The sequence below is a fragment of the Rhyacophila brunnea genome, unplaced genomic scaffold (genome assembly GCF_057557595.1).
Source record: "Rhyacophila brunnea isolate RB1 unplaced genomic scaffold, BYU_Rbru_1.0 scaffold_23, whole genome shotgun sequence".
NCBI lineage: Eukaryota > Metazoa > Arthropoda > Insecta > Trichoptera > Rhyacophilidae > Rhyacophila > Rhyacophila brunnea.
The window spans coordinates 29,845,592-29,870,060 of NW_028232893.1; the positions used below are offsets into that span (position 1 = coordinate 29,845,592).

The window sequence follows — 24,469 nt, forward strand, 5'->3', positions numbered from 1 at the left end:
ATACTGAAATAAATTTTATACCGCTTTTGACTTTATGTCAAATAGTTCAGAATTTCACGTAGAGCATTATCTTTACACTAACCCAAGTTGTGAATTTTGTCGAAAAGCTGTCTTTTTCCTTATGAGGGCAGTATAGATAGAGTATAGACGTAGACTTTGACAGCACTTTTGGTGTATGACTTAATTACGATCAGGCCAATCAACACAAGCAATGAAAAACTACATGAATATGTTAAAATATTACTAATATCCATTTCTCCTCCCGTCCAGACAGTACCACACTAAGTGCTTGAAGTCTTCCCATTATTTTTGTGTGCCTTTGTTCAACTTTTTTTCTCTATTACTTTAAAAGTTTCAAATTTATTATATCTCGCAAACTTTTACAAATTCACTCCGACCCCGGTCACGAGCTCGCGGTAGGCACCTGAATCACTCAAATGATTATGTAGTTTTAAAATTATTTCGATAATATTATGTATTATCCAAAATCCAGTGTATTGAGTCGTCCGTATGCACGATTCATTTTTACTCCCCGAAATGCCAGCGTATATTTAACCTTCGTTGCAGATATGTGAGGGATGCCGCATTGTTACCAACGAAACAAATCCGTCCACAGATTGCACCTGATTTTTCTTTTGTCAATTTCTCGAATCAGCTGACGGGCGCGCACACTATTGCATATCGCGTACACACACATCCGTACCAATTTTATACAGTCATCTACCTACTGTCAGCAATGTGTACGTACGTCGCACGATATGTTTTATTTCACTCTGTGATAGACTTGCATTATATTTTTATTACCTACTCGATTCTTTTGTTGTACTTCCATACACTCTTGCAATCACTCTGATATTTGGTAGGTATATTCTATATTATTGTCCTATACGTGCTTAATATTTTTTATTTACTAGCTTTTTGACCTACAGCTAGATCGATTCAGTTGATTGCATAACAATCATCCAGCGCTTTATTTATTGGTTATTTATTTGTAGATGATATAGGTACCTTGATAATATTATTTTATATTTTTTTTACTACGAGATATATTTCGCTCGCATGGTGTGCTTGTATATGGGTACCTACTTGCCGAAACCTGGGTTTGAGTTTGGAACTGGGAAAACATTGTCTTATAATATATTTGTCTCATAAGTATTAAATTAAAATTATAGTGAACTTTACAAATAACATATTCAAGAGTTTCACGGTGCCCAATGCAAAAAAAACAAAGCCCACATATAAATATTCATCTTCACTTAGGTCGTAGGTGGAATATCCATATTATTATCTTATTGCCCTCCCAATTGGCATTAGCAATGGCAGAATAGTTCTGTGCCTTGTGACACCAAATAACCGATGTTACCGATATCTAATCATCTACTATCAATACTGTCAAGAATGGCAGAGTTCTTCTTTACATAGCGAAAAAAAATGTTGCCAAATAGGTATACCTAATAATATACCTTTTAACGTTAAGTTCGCAGTATGTAAGCATATAGCCAGGGAACTTAGAAATAATGGGAACTGAAATACCCAACGGGTAAGGCGATAGCAGGTAACCGTCTTGAGTAAGGAAGAATCCGGGTTAAACTTACACACGTGTCAAGAATACGTTGTACGTCTAATACTGAGAACTGCTCTCGGTTTATACATTTACGCTCATTTAATGTTGGTGTATTACACATACTATTGCACGTGCATAATGCGTGCTTCATTTTCGTAGGACACTCATACATTCAAAAACCCTGCTTCAACGTGCGGCGTATTGAATATAGCCAATCGGTATTCTATTTATTATCTGTTCTGTGCATATAGCATATCTAAGAGAACGTCAGTTGGATAAAGCCACGATAGTATCCAATCCATACAGCCTCGAGTAAAGGAACCTCAAAAAAACTATTTTAAATTCGATCCATCATAAGGCCGTACTTTAACCGATGTCGAGCACAAATAATCGACCCACTCTCAAGCCGGCATTTTAATTAATTATAATGATTTTTTAATACCTCCAAAAAAACCCGGGAACTGCGAAAGACGAAGCCTAAGATTTGTATGTTAGATTGTACCGCTTCTCTTCATCTTAATTTATAGTTTAGTATGTTTCTGCAAAGTTGGGATATCAGCTATCTATCTTTTTTATATGCGAATGTAAATGAATTTTAGTACTTTAATCAATGGTTCAATTTATAGTATAATTAATAGGTGTAATCATATCAATAAGAAACATAATTTTCTAATTGTCATTTCTATCACAAGGCGGAGAATAATAACATGTCGTTTTTATGAGGATAGGTTGATGGCAATTCGATAAATCCATAGCTCCTATTAGCACCCTACGGCCTTCTTACTTATAATAGGTATCGATTGAAACGCCCACATTTGAATTTGACCCCACTGCAGAGTTCGAATCCGCAATCCGTGGAATATGAGGCCAGCGGATTTTCATTAGACCGACCTCAATTGATGCAACACATATAATACCAAACAATAATTATGATTGTTATTGTTTTTTTATCTCCGTCATTGTCATAATTATTTATTTATACAGAAGCATATTATTATCATTGTTTCTTTAGTTTATGGGGCATCTGTGATAGTTAGCGACTTTGTTGTTCCTTAAGAGGACGTTCTACAGAAATGGCCTTGAGAATTGAAAATATGATTTTTTAACATGTGGTCCATAATATCTGGTCTACTAGTTAATATAAAAAGGTCGTGTCAAAGTTGTTTGTGTTAATAAATTTGCTCTGTGACTGATCCGACTCATATTTCACATTTATTTCATCAGGGCTGTCGAAGACATAAATCATAATATATATTTATAATTTTAAATTTTTATTTATAATATATATTATTTAAGTTTTGTGCATCTAATGCCGGGTCCACACTGGCAACAAGTTAATTTGCTGGCAACCTCGTTAGATTTTACGATAATTATTGTAAAATTTCTTAAGCAATTATGGTAAGTATCGTAAAATTTAATGAGGTTGCCAGCAACTTGTTGCCAGTGTGGAAATGGCTTAATATCCACTGTGGTTCACGTAGTGGCATGGACCTGGGGTTAGCTAATTCAGGAAGTCAACACCCATGATAGAATTTTTTCCAGTTTTGGTTGCATTATATTCCAAAACTCTTCTGTAAAAATCGTTTCCGAGTTTATAAATGGAAATTTCTCGGTGTACATAGTAAACAAACCTACGAATAAAAAAAGACAAAAAGGAACATACTGATTCATCGCAGTAAAATCTGGTAATCAAATTCGCCATTTTGAAAAGCGACGATTTTGCGTAAACAAATATCACGTGGTCTGTACGTGTGCGGCAAACTTCGAATGTGTTTGTAATTTTGTGCAAAGTGCGAATGTAATGTTTTCAAATAATTGATATGGATTAATTATACCATCGTATTATTTTCTCGAAATCATAAACATACTATAATAGTATTTGAGTATCAACCTATGTTCAATTTGAATTGGGTTATAATAATAATATACCCGTATATATATCAATAGTATGTTTGCTACAAAATCCACCCAAGTTATCAGTACGTACTTGCACAGGTTTGATTAAAAACCATGATGAAATTAACATTTAAAAAATATGAATGCTTAATATTATTTTGACAGCCCTGTTTTCTGATCGGCTTCATGTCGCAGGTGTTCATAAAATAATAATAATTCTCCGCGCGGCAGAAATTATCAGTAATAATAATAATATTTCTTGAAATAAAATCTCCGATGATTAGTGATTTTTGCGAAAAGATCGATTTAAATTGACGTAGTTACGACGCCGAGGTCCTTTTTATACTAAATTATATTTGAACGGCGGGCTCTTCAGCGGGCCCTTAAGGGGGGAGATGCTCGTCGTAGGTCAAAATTGAGTTTTTATTGTATTTTAAAACCATGATACTGGACACTCCTTAAACGTTGTAGATTATCTATTTATATAATTTTGAAGCCTTATTATCCCTCATATTTATTTTAAACCTTTGATGACTGCATAAAGTATTTTTGTTACATAAAATAGTATTCTTTTAAACCTCTCGCTCTAATGTTTTAGAATATAGTCATATTTCGGTACATAACTGTGCAGTGGTGTTAAGATTTTTTACATTTATTATTTTTTAAACGCATTTATAAAACCATTAGTATAATTTATGACGAGATAATTTTTGTAAAATATTCACGATAAAAAAATATATTGATAATCTCTGTGATCCCAAATTTGACAAGAATTATGCATTTTATTATTCAAAAATCGGCAAGATTAACACATTTGAAGATAATTCTAAAGATACTCATTATAAGCTATGTTTTTGACCATTCTCTTTAACATACGTGTTAAGTTAAAGGATATGTCTGTTATTTTCATTGGGTAAATAAACTGCTGTCTTGTCTCTGGACCGTCAAGACGAATGTTGTGGAATTCTAGGAGATAGGGTGTAGAATGTTTTTGCCGAAGGAGGGCTATTTTAGGATGAAAACTGTTTACAGGTACAAACTTGATTTATTGAGACAGTATACATTATGGCCCGACCGTCATAACGTAATAAACCGAATCTGGATTCAAAGCCTTGATCCATGGCAACTGTACTGTGCGGGTGTACCGCAAGGTTGGGTGTGGATCAATTCGCGTATAGGTAAATCAGCATTCAGTGGCACCGTAGGTACGGTAAAATCGGCTCGCAGACAGTGGTATTGTTGCTAGGATTGAAACAGGCTTTGCAGCCAACAATATACCCGCGAATCGACTATCGTGCGACTAATGATTTACATTTTACACTATACTCCACAGATCGTAGCTCAAGAGTAGTAATGGCACAAACAGTAGGTACAAATCTAGAGTCGATACACCAAAATATTTGTCGATTACAGTGCAAATAATGCTGCTCGCTGTATGCATAGAATTTAAATTTGTGTAGAGAGAACCTATAGGTACTTACAGATTCAATAATGATAATGTTACACACATACAACATTGTATGCTGGTAAAAATAACATTCATAATTTCATTCTTTTGTGTGTTCTCTATTCAAAATAACGCCTGATTGTTGTATGGCCCGACGAAACAGTGTGTTCAATAATAATACTGCAAACTAACCCACCTCAACCACAAGATTCATTTTATTTACTAACAACTTCTAATCTTATATTTACTTCACTTGGGCTTTGTATTATTATGTAGGTATATAAAATATTTTATTTTATGTTACTACAATCCCACGTGGACTTTGGCTGCCTCACGAAGAAAATTCTTTACCTATATGTTGTAGAAATGTAGATAGTAAACCTACAGTCTGTGTTCGTTCCCGGACAGGACACACAAACATAAAGTGAAGTGGGTTGCCTTCTGGGTGAGGCTGTTAGAAGGTTTACATTTCGATTGCGGAGAAATATGGGATAATCTTATACGCGTAAAAGAATTATTTTACTTTCAATAGTTACATCTGTATCACAATATGCATTAACGTTTGTCACGTAAACGAATTGGTCATGGGTACACCGTGTTCCATGGCTACTGGCTTTTACATTTCTCTGTTTTTCGGGTCTCGCAAAAGTGTTATTTACCATATTGGTATCGAAAAAATTGGATCGTATATCGCATTAAAAAAAGCCGTTTTTATAATGAAGTATAATATGCATAAATTAAGTTATAAAACGGTGAATCGCATAGAAACAGAAAATAATAAAACAATTAAGTACTTTATTCGAATAGATTGTCTGCTTATTTCTGTAGGAGTGTAGATTGTATGATATTGATAATATGTCGTATTATCGTACATTTCTGTTACTTATCTAATGGTATCTGTGATAATAGATAGATTATGAAGTATGGATTCATTTATCAACATTCTACATGGAGATAACCCAAATTACTATATGCACGTGTGTAACACTAATTAAATAATGTAGGTACAGCATGTCTTCTTGGTGTTATACCACCAAATCATTTGATTTTAAATCAAGCCTTCAATTTCATCTGGATTTCAACGGTGGTATTCTAGCGGTTAAGCGAATGATAACTGTAGATACATTATTATTCACCATTTATAAATATATAAAAATACACATGTTTCGCTCGTTTTGTCAAGTACTTACCAGTGAGAATCTTGATGAAAAGATTATAAAAGGTCTTTCATGGGCATGTATGATATTTTAATATATTTACCAACCAAATTATATTATCACTACAAATATAGGGCTAATTCTAATATAACATCCACCAAACGTTCAATTTCGTAACTGTTTTGGTTTTAACCGGTGATGATTGTCGGCCTTCTTTTCAACCTTCTGGGTTCTGACTATAGCTTTATAACACCGAAACCAGTGAACATAAAAATAAAGAGAAGTGGGTTGATTTTTGGGCGAGTGTGGAGAAATATGGGTGAACTGAATCACGTTACAATAGTTCTCATAATACCCATGTCACGTAAATGAAACTAGCATTCAATATTTTCATATCAAGGATTCAACCGTATCAGGCTTCAAAGTCTTGACCATGGGGAATGGCATTCAAAATTTCTTTATTATTAATCTAGTCCTTGACCGAAACACACCATCTGAATTAATTATCAGACGCAGGATCCAAACCGCTGACACTCTTGTCGCGACCCTTATCGCGGGCTAAGCTAAAAATTTAACCGGTGTCATGTATGGTTTATGTTTATACCTACCTAAGTCAGTTGAATTCATAAAAAAAGCTTATTTTTCCACATAAATAACATACCATCTGTTTTGAAGCCTTCCTGTACATTCGCTTTTTGAACATTTTTTTTTATATTCCACAATAGAAACTTGCATGTGTGCGAGCGTCGGCTTTTCAACATTACATCTCCCACACACTGTCACGATTTCCTCTTTTGTGTAGTCTCACACACACGCTATCTATCGGGCCGTCCTCTCTGTGTGCGTTTGTTATGTTGTCGGTTGGGCCACGTCAGCCGGGCCGTGCTGCGTTGCCGGCTCTCTATCCATCCATGCGGACCCCCCTCGCGCTCCGCCTCACCGCGCCATACCGCGCGGCGCCGCGTCCTTCACGGCGGCCGCCGGGCAACGTCGCAACTAATAATAATAACATCTCCCGTCTCGCTCGCTTATTATTCTCTCTCGGTTTGGCAACGGTGCCGTCGACCTAACCGATATTATTATTATTACTTCTAATTTATTGTTATTATTTTTACCGGCATGTTTATTATTTCAAGTCATTATTTATTATTATTACTACCTTGCCCAGTTTAGTTTTCTGTAATATTTTGCGATCTAGGTTTTTTTTATGTTGTACTGATAATCATGATGTCTGAATTCTTATCTAATACCTAGGTAGATCGTAGAAAATGATTATTTTCTGAATCTTGCTCTAAAGAACAACCTATACCTACCTATGCATGTTTTGTAAGTTTTAAAAATAGAACCTTTCAAACAAGTGAAACTAATTTCACTGTCATACCACACCAATGAATAATTGATTAAGTATAAAATTCCCACATTGTTTAGATGTTTAGAATGTACATACAATCTTTCTCGGTTGTGAAAAGATTTTTCTTTAGTAATCTCTCGTATGCCCACGCTGGCCGAGTGGCTTAAATGCCGGCCTATAGAGTCGAGGGTCCCAGGTTCGAATCCTGGGTCTGGCAAGTAAACATATTGTTTTTCAATTTGTGTATGAGTCAGAGTATGGACCTAATAGGTTGAGCAAGTGGCTGACATCCATTTCTCGTAAAAACAAAAATCTGTCAATACAAACCTCCACTCTGTGGAGGCCCATATGATCCTATTAGGATCGGACATGGTCGAAAGAAATCTCTCGTATGCTATAGGTATAGGTGTTTCGTTCTACAGGGACACTGTTGTACGCTAAAACCGATTCGCAGTTGTGTTGGTGTTCTTTGTTAGTATTGACACAGGGTGTGCATGACGAATTACTGTAAATAAGCATATTTTTATAACTTATTGTTTTAATAAAATATGGAATAAAAATGCGTACATTAGAACATAGGTACCTATATATTATTAACTTATACCGATAGTTACAATTCAATGAAAACATCGTGTATTATTATTTATTTAGTTGGGATTAGGAATATACAATGTTTTGGAATTTATGAATTAGCCTTAACGATATCATTATCGTTATTTAACAGATGAGTTATAAATTTATAGAGAACTAAACAATTAAAGACAATTATTATACCGTAAATACATAATTTCGTTGGCAATGTCATTTAATTATACATACAATCATTAGGGCTTCGGAGAACAGTTACAAATGGCATTTTCAACTATAAGTATAATGCTATTAAAGTAAAATAAATAATAGGAAGAACGCAATTTAATCGTGTATTATTATTTATTTACTTAGGATTGGGAATATACAATTTTTTATTTTTAACAACCCTTTTTTTAGGACTCGAAAAGGACCCTGTTTTTTGTTTTTCTCTTAAAACACGCCAAACCGTTCTTAAACCAACTCCTGATGCATCCGAAACTTCTGTCACAACACTACTTTCACTACACATTTCGTTTTTATTTTTTACAATCGCTATAATGAACACACTGTAGACGATTACAAAGAATGAGTTTATGGCATGTTTATGACCAGGGACTCTCAGTAACAATACAAACTCCGCCGTTTACGCCCCTCCACTGTACGCCTAACCAATTGGTGATACGGAAATAATTGCAGGCGGTTCTAAGTAGGGTTTTATTACAGGCCTTAATGCATACACACAAATAATACCAAAACAGATGCGAAGCAATTTTAGCGTACAACAGTGACTCTGTAAAGTGTTTTACCTATACCTAGCCAATTTGTAATTTTATAGTCCCATAGTTCACATGCATACTTATTCATACTAAACATAGGTAATTAGGTATAGCCATTTAAAATGGACGTCTAGTAGTAGGTACTTCGTTGCGAGTCTGCAATATTTTAAGTATGGTTGAATTGGTAACAACAGAAAAACGTATTTTCACGACGTTGGCGCATTGAAATATTGATAATACCGTTGGCAGTTGCTGTAATGTCAGAAACAAAAATATTAGTATTAAGCACTATGAATGGTATAGTTATATTATAAATTATGCGGCCTGTCCTATCGCAGGCGTTACGTTACGTTAATATTATGGTGTGTAATGAATAATGATTGAGAATCCTGAGTCTGATGATTTGATCGTCAGTTAGGGTCCACCCTTTGCCACCTTCGTCCGTTCGGAGCTGACGAAATATCGCGAATTTTTGGTGTTCGTAGTCCTCCTTGCTAAACACTGAAAGCGCACTCAAAGCCAGTCGCGGTGTTTACACTAAATGAGTTAATGCATAATATATCTACCTACAGCTCTGTGTTGATGGACGGTTTAACCCGCAATTATTGATTATGCAATTGATATATCGACCGCAAGGTTGTTAATCTCTACTTCACTACTTATAATAAAATAATTAATTATCCCTATTTCGTATTAGAAACATTGAAGGCAGTTCGATTTTCGAATCAAACGTTTAATGGTACCTACATGTTCATTATTTTCTTTTTTGATCGCGTTCTGGATTGATGATTGTTGTTTTGTTTACTTGACCTATTTACGCACTTCTCGACGTTCTACGTGATTATTCATCTTACAAATATAATGGTCAGTGTTACATATTGCCTTAAATTTAAGTGGAATTTAATTATACCTATACTAATTGGAGTAATCTGCAATACTAGTGGAAAGTTCTAGAAGAAGTTCGTAGTTATCTTCAAAATGGACTTGCAATTACTTCTACCCAACGGACCAGGGTGCCCTTTTTTGTTTCAATTTCATACATTTATGCTCCATCTCTGTAGAATAGTGTAGAACAGGGTTGGCGAACCTTTTGACGTACGCGTGCCAAGATTTTTCAAATAATATTTTTCGACTGTCGTGACGTTTTTCATGGCGGAATTTTTTTTCTTTTAAAGTTTTGTAAAAAAAATTAGTTTTTAAGAATTCCAATAAAAAAAAGTTTAAAAATTACAATTGTTTACTCTTCGTTTATAATTATTATATTCTCCATCACACAACGTTTTTCCATTTGTAGAGTTTATGTTTGAGGCAAATTAACAAGCAGTTTTTATATTAATTGAATGACAGCGATGATTATAAATTTCATAAGGTTTGTTGATTGAATATTTTTATTTTTAATTGCCCAATCCTAAGGACCGACCTATGCAAAATTGTATATTTACATTAAAACTATACCTCAGCTGAGGCATGGTCTAAAATATCGTGACTAGGCGATGCGCGGATTGTGCAAATGACGCGAGCTGAACGAAATATAATTTGTCATAAAAATCCGACATGCGTCCATTTAATGTTATGTTCATTGTTATATTACTAATAATAATAATAGTATATTCATTGACATGTTTTCTTTTTCAAGTACATGCGGAACGTTTTTTTAGTCATCTTTACACGATTTAACAATATATTCCTCCGACGCCATCACAAAACAAATTGACGTGCTCACAGGTCGACTAATGCTCTCCGACTGGCAACGCGGCCGAAATTACGTCCCACATACTGTTGAAAATTATTTGCCGTTTCACTTATGTACGCTCTTAAAAGGATTTGCATGCTATTTTTGTCGTATCGATTGGTAAGAAAATACGCAAAGCTATGTCGTCATTATTTTTTAATATTACTTATATGTAAATGACCACTTATATATTATTATAGTATATAAAATTGTAAGTACCTAATTTATTTTCTCTTCAAAATGGCACGCGTGTCATATGTTCGCCATCCCTGGTGTAGAAGATGTTTTTTCAATGAAATGTAAGAACAATGATTGACAGTCATCAATGGAAAATAATATTTTATTGCCATACTCCTATTATCGAGGGTCGTAATGTACGTATACTGGATGCATTTAACTATATTGTATTTCCGCTACAATATGGCGGCGGTACCAGGCAATACCTGGCTGTGTTAAAAATAAAATAATAATAATTGGTGACGCACACCTGTTGGAAAATTAACAAGAGATGACCCGCGTCGCCGTAATCGTAATCGAATCGTTTTTTTTTTATTTGCCCTGGCCTTGTTGAGTGTCGATTTTTTTCGCGCACACCTCAGCCATTTATTTCGCCGTGGTGCCACTATCTGCATTTCAATGACATTTTTTTTCTGAATGCGATTAAGAAATGTTTATTTTTAAATTGAACCCATAGTTACAGATTATTATGCAATACGTGTGTGGCTATATCAAAATCACTATCGTAGTTCGTCGGTAACGATTAATAAATGATCAACGAACGTTCAACTTGTGTTGATGTTGTATAAAAATATGTATTATGAATGATTTTATAAATAGTTATAATATGTTTTGATATGGTAATATTTTATGCGAAATTGACAGCTTAGTACAGATCGACATGCATCTTCCACCAAACAAATTATTACACACACATTTCCTTGAAATCTCAACGCATTTTCACACTTCCTAACATTGTTATAAAATTAAATATAGTTTGAACAGTTTATATCGCAAAAAATACCTACCATTGCACTGAACATTCATAGTAATGTTAGTCACCATAAAACCAAGTAAATACAATTTAGTTTTTGTTTTCAATTGATAGCTATTTCGGTTAGAATAGAATTATATATTACCACGTTTTTCTTAGCTCGTATTCTTGTTTGTCCGGTGGTTGTTTATCCAGTACAAATCTTGCAATCGATTTTTAACTAACTTCCCGACTAGCTAGACATTTTTTTAGAATATATCAGAAAACGATGCCAATGCATTATTTTAATACTGTTAGCCATCTTTCAGTAGAATTGAATTCATTTTCAGTTAATTCTGTTTTGTATGAAAAGTTATTTCGGAAGAAATCCGTAATCCAATCCACTATTATTGGTTGCTAAGGGGGTGGTCCTAGCAACTAAATTTTTAATATATACGCGCGTTACAATGGAAATCAAAGTGACATTTCAGTATTCTATATTTATTTGTTAAGAAACGATTTGTTGACAATTGCCTTATTTGTCCTCAATTATTAATACATAGAATTCTCAAGTTTATATGATTCAACAGAAAATTTAAAAACGTGGTAGGTATACCTATAAAAAGTTATATATCTTGTAATTATTTTCATTATAATTTAATAGAATTGAATATTCGACGTGGAAAAGACATGACAGACTGACTACTTTCATCGTAATTACACCGAGTTTTCATTATTATGCATCAGTGGCGACGGTTGGGAGGTAGGCTGTTGATCCGACATAAATAGTGCACACTAAATTTTGTCAGTCAAATATTTATCGTATTTGTTTTCTTTGAACTTAGACTATCATGTGTGATAGTATTAGTTTATAAAATTTCATTCAACCCTGTCTAAACCAACCCATAGTTCAAAATATTCGTTTATATATAAAATATCTAAAGTTATGCCATTAAACCATACATAATTTTAGATATTTTATAGATAAACGTATATTTTTATCGATTATGGTTTGCTATAGGCAGTCCTCAGTGAATTTTATAAAACTAACCAGCACCATTCAATCCAGCATTGTATTTTTAGTTCAATGAAAACAAATAAATATGACTGACAAAGTTTAGTGTGCAGGCTGCACATGCTGTCAATTTTCTTTGACGCAGATGACGCAATCGAAAAGTTAAAACATTTAAAGGGGGCCTCGAAACAGTTCAAACCAGTCACAACTAATTACCAAATTATACTAAAATGTTAATTAAATGCGTATTTCACAAATTGATTAGCTGTAAAATATTATCTAAATACATACAAATTATTTCTGCACGTAACTGATATGGAAGCAATGACATTAATATGGACAAAGCATCTGGAAAAAAATGACACTCACTTTTTTGTCGGGTCTGCCGAATGCCATAATCTGTTTTAACACCATTACAATAAAGGTGATTTTGCTACAAATTTCCGATGCGTGATATCGCATAATGGAAATTGCGTGACGTCTACCTATACATGTGTGAATGTCGCTATACGTGAATTTACTTGCTAGCTACTGTATTGAGTGCGTTGTCCATTAATAATGTCATTGTATGGAAGAGATGCATTTTTTTTTAAATTTTATTGTTTTACGTATGTGGTCCAAAATCGATCATAAAACCGTCACTGCTGTCATGAATTGACATCTCTTCCGCGGAGAATATCTGCAACGCTGTGGTGCATTGTGTTTTATTTATATCCCCACCGATTCGGGGTTGCGCAACAACCGCTCGCCGGGGGAAAGCGGAGCGAGAGGAGAACGCTGCCTTTCCGCACATTATTTTTGTCTTGGAAAAGTTTAAACTTTCCCAGCAGCTGTAAAGTAGGATTCAACTTTGATAGCGGTCCGCATTAATTTCTCCTCCTGCGGGTCTCTCCCTCTGTCCCCCCCCCGGGGCGCAGCAGCCCGTCGCACCGGCTGAAAGTCCTCCAAAGTCAAAGTTGCTATGACGTCACGGCGCTGCCCTCGCGGAATAACAGAATTACACCGCAGGGATGGGCTGTTGATTTTTTTGTTGTTTTTGTTTTTCGCGCGATGCTTTTTTTGGCAAGCCCCTCACTGATGCTTAGCGTTCTGAATTTTCTGATGGGCAACTTCAAACTAAAATAAAACAAGTCTCAGTAAGTAATTCATGTTTCTCTTTAGTCTATCTATATAGTGTATATTTTACATTTGCATTTAGCACTATTATGTGCTCCAAATGTAACCAATTCCGGTATTTGATTATATTCTGAACTATGGGTACTTACTTTATAAATATCATTACCGACAGATATATCCGATTAAATACATATAATTAAGTATGTCTCCTTAAAGCATCAATCCAAGGTGAAAGATTTTGCCATTATTTTTGACGTAAGCAAGCTTCTGGCATGGGACATGCTAAGCCATTCGAAATCCAAATGTCTTACGTAAATCTACGTTTGTTTACATTGTATTCTTGAATATGTATTAATGAAGTTTCCGACATGCTTATTCAAATTTTCTTCGATGTCTGTTTAATTTTAACTCATATTATAAATAATATGTTCCTTTCGATAATTCGTCTAATTATTTTTGATTATTTTCCGTCTGCTTCAAGGCATACTCGCTTTTCAGTATCTTGAAGTTCGTAGGTCACTTCTGCTTACTCTCACGAAGAAATGTTTGTGTGCCCGTCAATTAGCAACGTGGTCGCATCTAGATCAGAATTGATTCCTCGTGCCAGGCTTGTCAGGTACCATTAACGAGAAACGCGAGAATAATCAGTGCACTCCTCAGAGACATGGACATTTTCAGTGATGTGCTGTGATGTGTATTTTGTATATTTAATTATATTTAATATTATTTATGTTTTCTTCTTTTCTCTTCTGAGAGTAATGTTTGGTAAATAATATTTTAACCGGCTATTTTTAAATTTAAGGCTATACCTCAGTTGAGGCATGGTCTAAAATGATCGTGGCTGGCGATGCTCGGATTGCGGATCGCGGGTGCAAATGACGCATGCCGAGCGAAATATAATTTGTCATATAAATCCAACATGCGTATAATATATTCATTGCCATGTTTTCTTTTTCAAGTAAATGGGTAACGTTTTTAGTCATCTTTACACGATTTAAGAATTAATACCCCCGTCGCCATCACGAAACAAATTGACGTATTCACACCTCGACGTTTGCTCTACAACTGCCAGCGAGTCCAAAATTTCGTCGCGGCTATAGTTTAAAATTATTTGCCGTTTCACTGAAGTATCGTCTTACGACCCGATATAAATAGTGCACACTTAATTTTGTCGGTCAAACGTATTTTTTTTTCATTGAAATAAGTCTGCAGTGGGTAGGTAGATAGTGCTGGTTAGTTTTGAAAATTTTATTAAACCCTCAAAACAGATCGGCTCTTTACCCATCTATGGCATTCACCCTTTTGGACTGTGTAAGGATTGTGTAAGCCAGATAGGGTTCCTCGAGATTTCACAATATGTGCCTAGGGTTTCGCCATGCAAAAAACTGTTTGGAATCACTGCTTTAAGGCTTAAGCTATCGATCTGTGTATGACTCATGTCGAATTATTGCTCTGACTTGTCTTAGATTTTTCATTTTTTTTCTAATATGAAATGCCAATATGAGTAGGTACTATTTAACAAAAACCGAATTGCTAAGCAGACAGACTGCTTTTAGTCAAACATAATATTATCTAATAGGTATACCACTAAGATTTAGTGAGCTGTTTGAAAACTTTTCGAAGGTTTGGCTACTTAGAGTGCTTAGGCTTAGACCATAGTTTCATGTTGATACGATGTAATGCTAACTATTTTTTTTATTCAATGAATAATTCCCAATATTTTAGAATGTAGCATTCTTTTTGTTGAACATACATAATTTTGAAAACACTGAGAAAATATATAACCAATAGAAAAAATCTTTTTTGAAAAAAAAAAACACGACACCCAGCAGGAATCGAACCAGCGTCTCTCGGGTTACCACAATACCATAGGTATCCTATCTAATTGCGACAAATTTTAATTAATGGCTCTTACATTAGGTACGCTCAGAAGTGTTTTCCAAATTGAGTTTCTATTGGCGATCGGCTTTTATATTTTAAATCAAAGTAGGTATTAGACCCGACCAACGTATGTTCGATTCCTGCTGGGTGTCATATTTTTTTTCAAAAAAGATTTTTTCCATTGGTTATATCTCGGAAGTGTATTCAAAATTAAAGATGTATGTGTTTTGTATAATATTTTACATATTAAAACATGCCTAACATTCAATTGTTGATGGTTTATGGATGTGTTATTTTATAATCTTGGGTTACGAAATCATAAATATTTCCATATATGGGTTGGGTTCGCTGTTCGAAAAGCTTAGAAAAACCCCCGATTTAGAGCAAAGGGTAGGTAGCAGTGGCGAAGGGTGACTTTTTGAAAGAGGTAGGCTGTGGCAGTAACCATGCTTGTCAGATATATTTACGGGAAATAAGAAGATAACCCAATATTACTGATGAATAGGTACGCTAAATCGAAGAAATTTCAAAAGCTTAATTGGTTTGTTATAATTAGTTTATAAAAATAAGCAATTGGTTTGAATTACTTATGTATTTTCCTTAACATTTATAAACGTAACATACGCTCAAAATATATTACCTATCATCTTTGAAAATATCCGTTGTTGTGTAATATATTATGTTCCATAACAATTTATAGTTTAACCCGTAAAACTAGACATTTTAAAATACTTATATATTTAAAACACAGACTTAGGTAGGTACAATATCAGATATATAAATTGTCTAATGAGTGAACTAATAGATAAATAAAAATCACGAGATAAATTATTTTATGTTTTTAACAACAATCAATACATATTTATGTGATTGAATCCCATAGAAATTATTTTGTAAATTATCTTATTAATTATTTTGAATAAATGTGCTCTCGCGATGTAAGCGCTATAGATTTAGCTTATAGATTTGTATGCGGGACGCACAGACATTTTGAAATTATGAGAAAAAACTTCATATTGAAAATCCCGACGATTCACGCCAAAATAATCCTATACATACAATATGTGAAGCAAAACGCGGTGTGTTTAATTTTTTTAAGCTTTCGAGAGATGCAATAGATGGTGCTTATTGAAATATGGTAAAAGATCGTAAAATTATGACAATTATACGATAGATGTCTTTAGGCATATTGAATATATTATTATTTGTGATTCTATAAATACGTCAATATGAAAATAAAAAATATTTTTCGAAGGTAGGCTTTAAATAATCTCCTAGTATGGAGTCTTCGCCACTGGTAGGTAGGTATTGGTGACTTGTGTAAGAAAACATTATATTCAGTTGATATTATAATATATTGTTATCAGCGATTACGTACACATCTAGGTAGATTTCTCATTTAAATTCTATACAAATTGGATCATTGTCATTGTACTACGAAGCCCCCGGAGACTCACCTTGATTTGAATGCATAGACGCGTGTGATGAAGTTTCCTGTGTGAGATTTCCATTTGAAAATAACCAGGGTTCATGTTATGATAACCTGTAAAGAAGCCATCCTCCACAGTACGGTGGCATTTTATGACGTTGCAACGAGCGTTTGAATCTTAACATCGTATTCATTAGTTAAATTCTTAGTAAATATTTTTGCTCTTCATTGTATTGTATAAAAGACGGCAGGAGAGATAGCAAGAACGACTTATCGCCGTCTAAATTCTAGTGTGGTTTGTTGTTTTGTTTGAAATTTTAAACTCATTCTTCGTCAGTTTGTTTTCTTTTTGTATGTGTCACGCCGAATGTGCGAAATTGACTATTACATGAAAACACAATTTTACCTAAATCATGAAAAATGCAAGCCCGTTGCCTTATTCATGAATTAGGCAAAATATCTGCCAAGTGCGTGAATTCGGTAGTACATTTTCTGCCTAGTTCATGCATTGGACAAATTAGATAGTAGCGATACGGTGGTGTTTTTTGCAACTAAACCAAATGTGTCAAATGCTCATGCATTGGTCAAAATAGATGGTCGCGCTCCGGTGTTGTTTTTTGCAACTAATCAAATATATCAAATGTCATTGATTATATAAAAATATACCAATCAATAACTACAATGACATTCATATTCATTTACTATGCCCAAAAAAAATCTAGAACTATAATATGATAACTAGACACCGGACATCTGGAGTCCTTTTTTTTTGGGACGGACTCGAATATTACAACATTTTTTAATTAAAAAATGTGTTAATAATTTATGGAACCTATGTTTTTCAGAAAAATAAGTTGTACGATGTAGTAGGTACAATGAAATATGAAATAAATGATATTGATAATATGTGCAAGAGACTTTATCGATACTTAATTATATAGAAACGCTGCTATTAGTAGATATACTATACTATTTGGAGAAATTAATGAAGCGCTTACGTATAGAGTGGAAGAATTAGTTGTTAATAGTAATATCTATAATATTTAATAATATTCCACTTTTTATATACCTATTATTGAAATCAAAGTTTAAAATTTCTACTAAACTACTTTTATTTTCACTATCAAATAACAAATCACACTTGCTCCCATAATGAGAAGGACCTGACAGCTAGTGTATTATTATAATCGTACCAAATCTGAATGATTTCGTATATTATGTTGATACTACGAAAATATATAATATGAAAACATATTATTATATTATATGGATTTATGGATAGGTAAAATGGGGAATATCGGACCTACGTGGTTAATGAAACCCTTTAGAAAAAGTTTCGTACGAAAGATACTTCAAATCGTTTCAAGCAAGTGGTTGGACATATTGAGATATTCAATTTTAATATATACAGGGCTCGAAATGGACCGGAACGCACCGGAGCGCCGTTCTGATTAATAAAATTTCTCAGGAAAATAATTTGACTATCTGAGCTAGATCGGCCATAAAACAAAAAAACCTAACACTTATTTTTATAAAATACTTTTTTTTTTATTTATTTTACAATATTTTCGTAAAATCATCGAGCGCTCCGGTTCGTAAAATTTTCCATTTCGAGCGCTGAATATATAGGTACTGATGTTGTAATGTTTTTTTTGACATTTTTATAGGCCATTTTCAAACACTTTATATTCATCATGCAAAATATGTAAGTACATGCGTTTTCTGTTAATTGCTACTCCCTAATACTATAAATTATATATCATAGTATTATTTCAATGAAATATATAAACCCGATATAATTATTTATTCCGGAAGTTATCAAAATGATACAATCATAATTAGTCGACATTGATACAGTGTGTATATATATTACCTAATACCATTGATAATAAATTATTTTATCAAGAAAATATTAGATATAAATAGGTATAACACAGTTGCAGTGCCTGCCATTTGCCTTAACAAGTTGACCTTGGTTCTAATAGTTCATTGCTTTATCCAATCTGGGAGTTCACACATGAAACTATAATTTGATGTTATAGTAATATGGTAGAAAAAACAAAAAAAACTTAACCTGCGCGTTTGTTAACTGATCTACGTATTTTCTTAAAATCCGAGATCACTTCAGTTTTTACGATTATGGATTATAGCTTAAAATTGTTTATTTGTTTTTATTTAGTGAGTAGGTATATTTCGTGATATTTCACATTAGCTGGTTCCATTGTTTACGGGAAATGACGTTTTAACGGGCTAACCTATCGAATGTATTAATAGTATGTAATATATTCATTACGGGTTTTCACAAACACTTCAGATAATCAAAATTTGTTTTTTACTTGATCCTTTACTAATAGGTAAGAAGGTTTTAACAATCTTTTATTATGTCAATGTGCATTTACGATCGGTGAGTGCGCATAGTGCACGAAGAAGCCAGAAGGCATAACCCGGTCGTAAATAATGACTAATAGAATATCTAGTACAAAACATAAATCAATTAGAATTTATTGATTAATATTTTTGCCACTCGTACCCGTTAGATATAGGGACCATTATACCACTTTCCTCTAGAAGGTATATAAGGTACTTTTAAACACTTTGTACATTTTGCATTTTTGTTTATTGTTATTAAATCTTAGTTGATATTATTCTTTTGGCTTATTAACTTAAAAATAACAACAATGGATGAAATATAATATTCCTAAATATTATAATATGTCACATATATAATATTGTGTAAGTATATAATATATAATTATCAAGCCTCGATAGCGAAGGCTGCGTGACTAGCAAATGCACTTACGACCTATGTAAACCTGCCGTTCATATTGTTTTAAAAGCACTATAGATGGTTGCACTATTATATCTAAAATGTAAACATAAATTTATATACAATATTGGTATATACTACAGCTGATGATGATACATACTATCGTATGGAAAATAATTCATTTTTAAGTTGTGGACTTCTTGTACGTATCATGCGACAAAAGCAATAAAATCGTCTTCAAGTTTTTGTCATTGGTCGGGAACCTTTTTTGATACATACACCTACGGCAGGTGAATTTTAAACACAGCAAATTTTTCACAGTTTTGAAGTTACGCTATTTCTTAATGTATTTAAATCAGTCATTTAATAAATAAGGACAAATATCACCAACAAGTTAGTTCAAGTAAACAATCGACTCCCACGTCCTCTATACTTAATTGACTTTTTATGCAATAATATTATGTACCTACCTATATTTTGTACTGTTATTCAATTGAAAATGTCCATTAGGATAAAATCGGTTGAATATCAACATTATGGAATAAATGTGGAAAAAGTACGAAAGTACATATTATAAAGTGTTTCAATGAAATATGTATCTAGGTACCAGTCGTTTTATGTGATGAATAGTTCTTTACACTTTATAATGTAAGTATTTAAATCAAATACATAGTATAATCATACATCAGATAATTACTTTTTAATAACAACATTTAAATATAATGCTAATTATGTCGAATGGCCACCTAATCGGCGCGCCTTTAGCGTACAATGTATTAAATGGGACGGCGGGACTTTTTTAACGTTACACACCTACAAACTTACCTGTAGAATGGCCAAAAATGGAACTACGAATTACCATAGGACGCCATTTTGAAAATTTCATTCGAATGTCAAATTTTGTCCAGTTACTAGTCTTGATTGGGTAGTTTTCGACAATGGCTCCATTTTTTTGTAGTACTTATTCCACTTTTAATCAATAAATTAGGACCGGTTTCGTCCGCCTCAGAGGGACATTTTCAACTGAATCTTCCCTTGTTCGGTTGAAAATGTCCTTCTGATGCGAACGAAACCGGTCCTAATTTATTGATTAAAAGTGGAATAAGTACTACAAAAAAATGCGTTTTTTAAATTAAACAACAATAAATATTAACGTAATACAATCACTAAGTGAAAATCTGAAGTATTAAATGGGACGGCGGGACTTTTTTTTAACGTTACACACCTACAAACTTACCTGTAGAATGGCCAAAAATGGAACTACGAACTACCATAGGACGCCATTTTGAAAATTTCATACGAATGTCAGATTTTGTCCAGTTACGAGTCTTGATTGGGTAGTTTTCGACAATGGCTCCATTTTTTTTTTGTAGAACTTATTCCACTTTTAATCAATAAATTAGGACCGGTTGCGTCCGCCTCAGAGGGACATTTTCAACTGAATCTTCCCTTGTTCAGTTGAAAATGTCCCTCTGATGCGAACGAAACCGGTCCTAATTTATTGATTAAAAGTGGAATAAGTACTACAAAAAAATGCGTTTTATTAAATTAAACAACAATAAATATTAACGTAATACAGTGACTAAGTGAAAATCTGAAACAATATTATATTGCAAAACCTTTAGAAGAATGCAATTACGGCTTACGCAATACATAATATTATAATAGTAGGTTCAAACGAATATTTTCAGGGATGTCTCACATCTACAGATGTACGCCACTGGTATTTTGAAGATGAAATTTCTTACGATCGATTTGATGAAATTCTTCAATGTCAATAGTTTATAATCAAATAGACCAGTTTGGGCAGAGCATCCTCAAAATACTTAAATATCTAAAGAAATAAACAAGTAGGTATGTGACTTTTTTATCGATATGTAGGTACGGTAATGTTGCTTGATAATACTAATAGGTATCAATATGATACATTTAGAACATAAAACGGGTCAGCGGACAAAATCTTCCAATATTTGTATTTATATTAGTGGTAGGTACGCAAAAGCTATTCGATATTTAATTATGAAAAAACATATTCTACACGCATTTTATAAAAATGGTTTACCATTACTTACCTGCAATAAAACAAACCATCAATTTTGTAATGCGACCTTTTTAATTGCATTTTGCGAATTTGAATTCGTTTGTGGTGGCCGCAAGTCGCGTTATAATATTGGCAAGACGATTATCTTAATTACAATAATTACCATCGCACCTGAGCTGCCAGAAAAAACAACTGACAAATTGTAGAAATCCATACTAAGAATCATTTGGGCAAAAGTCTCCTTAGGATATTGGATTCGTCCACCATTTTAATGTGTTTTTTTATGGGTTGACGGTTAAAGACTCGAAAGATCCGGCCTTTAATGATAACGGAAGAATTTTATTAAAAGGTATTTTCGCGATTTGATTCATGCTTTGGGTATTAATCGTGTAATGGTCGATTGTTTGTTTATGATAGTATGATTTAATAGTTTGTTGACACTTGTTAGCTAACTCAAAATGGACATTCAGTTGAATTCAGAATTACAAAACCTAACCTAACCTAATAATAATAATATTATATTATGTCCAACTATAACTAATAAAACCATCCGTATTAAATTTACTTTTTCTACTGTCATGTTGACAGTTTAAGAATTCCACACCCTGGCGAATTCACGCACTCGGCAGATAATTTACCTAATTCATGAATAAGGCAACGGGATTGACTATTTCATGAATTAGGCAAAATTTCGCACATTCGGCGTAACATATGTACTCTTGGTGTGTCACGCGAAGCTGTCACCGTATTTTTTAGAGTGGTTGGTTCATCGCTTGGAGTGCTTGGACTATCTTGGTTCGTTTGTAGTTGGAGGTAATGTCGATTCCGTGTTATGTGGTAGCTTTGTGTGAGGTATTAAGAATACAAGCTGATCGTAATATAGGTATTTACTACGTTTCTTGGAACGACTATCCGTTGGTGGTTTTATCTGTGTTGCCAGTACCCTTCGGAAACAATCTCGCAGTGACGACCATTTTTTCTGGAATAAAAACAATGTACCTAACTATTGTTTTATCATTTATCTACATCAGCATTTCTCAAGTCGGACGGCTCTGTTCAAACCTGGGGTCCCGTGAGCCTTGATGGTTTTTGTATGATATGATTTTAAATATGACTGGAGCGCATTCCTGTTACTTCAGAATTAGCTAAAATTTATTGTGGCGTCTCCCCACGAGTTACAAGATGGCCATGTATAATACGTATTACATTTCTCCGTGAGCTATAGTATCGGAAAGAGATGGCCGTATAGCATTGACATTTAAAAAAAATGACGCGTCGTACCGTGGAGCATTGCAGACAATGTGCATGTTTGAAATATATTATATTTATTAATTTGATATTGCTTTTATCATTATTTAGCTTCTTTTTGATTGGTTCGCCGACTTGATGTATATGAGCACCTACTTGCTAACCTACTTTTGAATCATTCCGAAACCTGTATAAATATATATACGATATTTCTAATTTACTAAACTAGATATTATTTTCTCCTGTTTATCCCCTGTATTCTGGTGGTTTTGCATTTATCAAGTTGTTTATTTGTACATGAATTTAATCTCAATACTATACTGTCATCCATTTCCGATACAACGGCTCGCGGTTAACTGTGATACAGCCAACTGCATACGTAGACGTGGGTACACATTTCGAAACACGCTCCCCATATATATACCATTAACCATATATATTTTATAAATATACGGTATTTATGCACCGTTATTACGACTTGAAAATACATACTGTCAAATGGGGCCTTCTGTAACTAACGTACATAAACATGACGAGGCAGTTTGACAAAAGCGCCGAGCTGCGTACAATACGTATGTGGGTGAATCGGGGTTTTCGAATTTTATCTATACTGAAAAACAAATAACTTACCCGGTAGATTGTAACTTCAAGATGCATCCTATCAATAGGTATAACACAGGTAAGATTTTGAAGTGGGCTTTCAAAACTTATTTAAAGCCAAAGGTCACATTAACATTATAAGATTTAATTTTGTTATCTATGATTAGTGAATTTTGTATGATTAGAATGTATAATTTATTTCATTGTCATGTGTAATGAATGTATGTTATTTTATATTAATTCCTCGTCTTGGGTGAAAAGGGGTAAGAAAGCTTAGCGTATGGCATAGCATGCATAGTGAAGTTTCAGAAACTTAATATGCTTACATGTATGGTGGCAACCTTTTAATGTTCAATATTATTATAAATTAACAGTGGCACCTATGGATAAAAACTATCTAAATTTTGTCCACTGTAGACAACTGCGAGTTTTTAGATAAGATTTCATTCACACAAAAAAAATATAAAGATACTACAGTGTGTTGCTGAAAGACAACATAACATCACGTAATTTAGGATTAACATCAAGGGACACTACCTTGTTTTAATTTCTCTGTATTCTTCAAGGATGCCCAATCGGAAGTAATAATATGTCTACAGATGTTTTCCCAGAGTTTTGCTTTGATGTTTCTATCATGGTAGTTGATGTGAGAAGTGTCATACAATTGAGGATATTTTTTGACCTCCGCAATTAACTCTTCTAAATCGAAATCCATATTGACGGCATAGACGCCCTTAGCCTGTAGTCGCAATGGGCCGACTAAAAATTAGGATCTTTGGAGATTGTAGTCATCCTTGCCAACACACGCAAAAGTACAGGTAAATCGATAACACCTCTTTGATGCATTGATCTCTGGCGATGGAATTAGCCACCCGCATTTGATTATAAAATTAATGTATTGGCTGTAGG

The 24,469-nt window shown here is 33.7% G+C and overlaps 2 protein-coding genes across 7 annotated transcripts in view; one reads left to right on the forward strand and one right to left on the reverse strand.

The window, feature by feature from the left end:
* The window catches only part of Smr (nuclear receptor corepressor smrter), a 436,555-nt gene that overhangs the window by 265,917 nt on the left and 146,169 nt on the right, over window positions 1–24,469 (forward strand). The window lies entirely within an intron of this gene.
* LOC147069836 (uncharacterized) lies at window positions 22,500–24,438 on the reverse strand. Its single transcript, XM_085950731.1, has 3 exons — window positions 24,394–24,438; window positions 24,132–24,299; window positions 22,500–22,691 (listed from the first exon to the last, which is right to left on the reverse strand). The coding sequence occupies exons 1-3, from the start codon at window positions 24,436–24,438 to the stop codon at window positions 22,500–22,502; spliced, it is 405 nt and encodes a 134-aa protein (XP_085806857.1).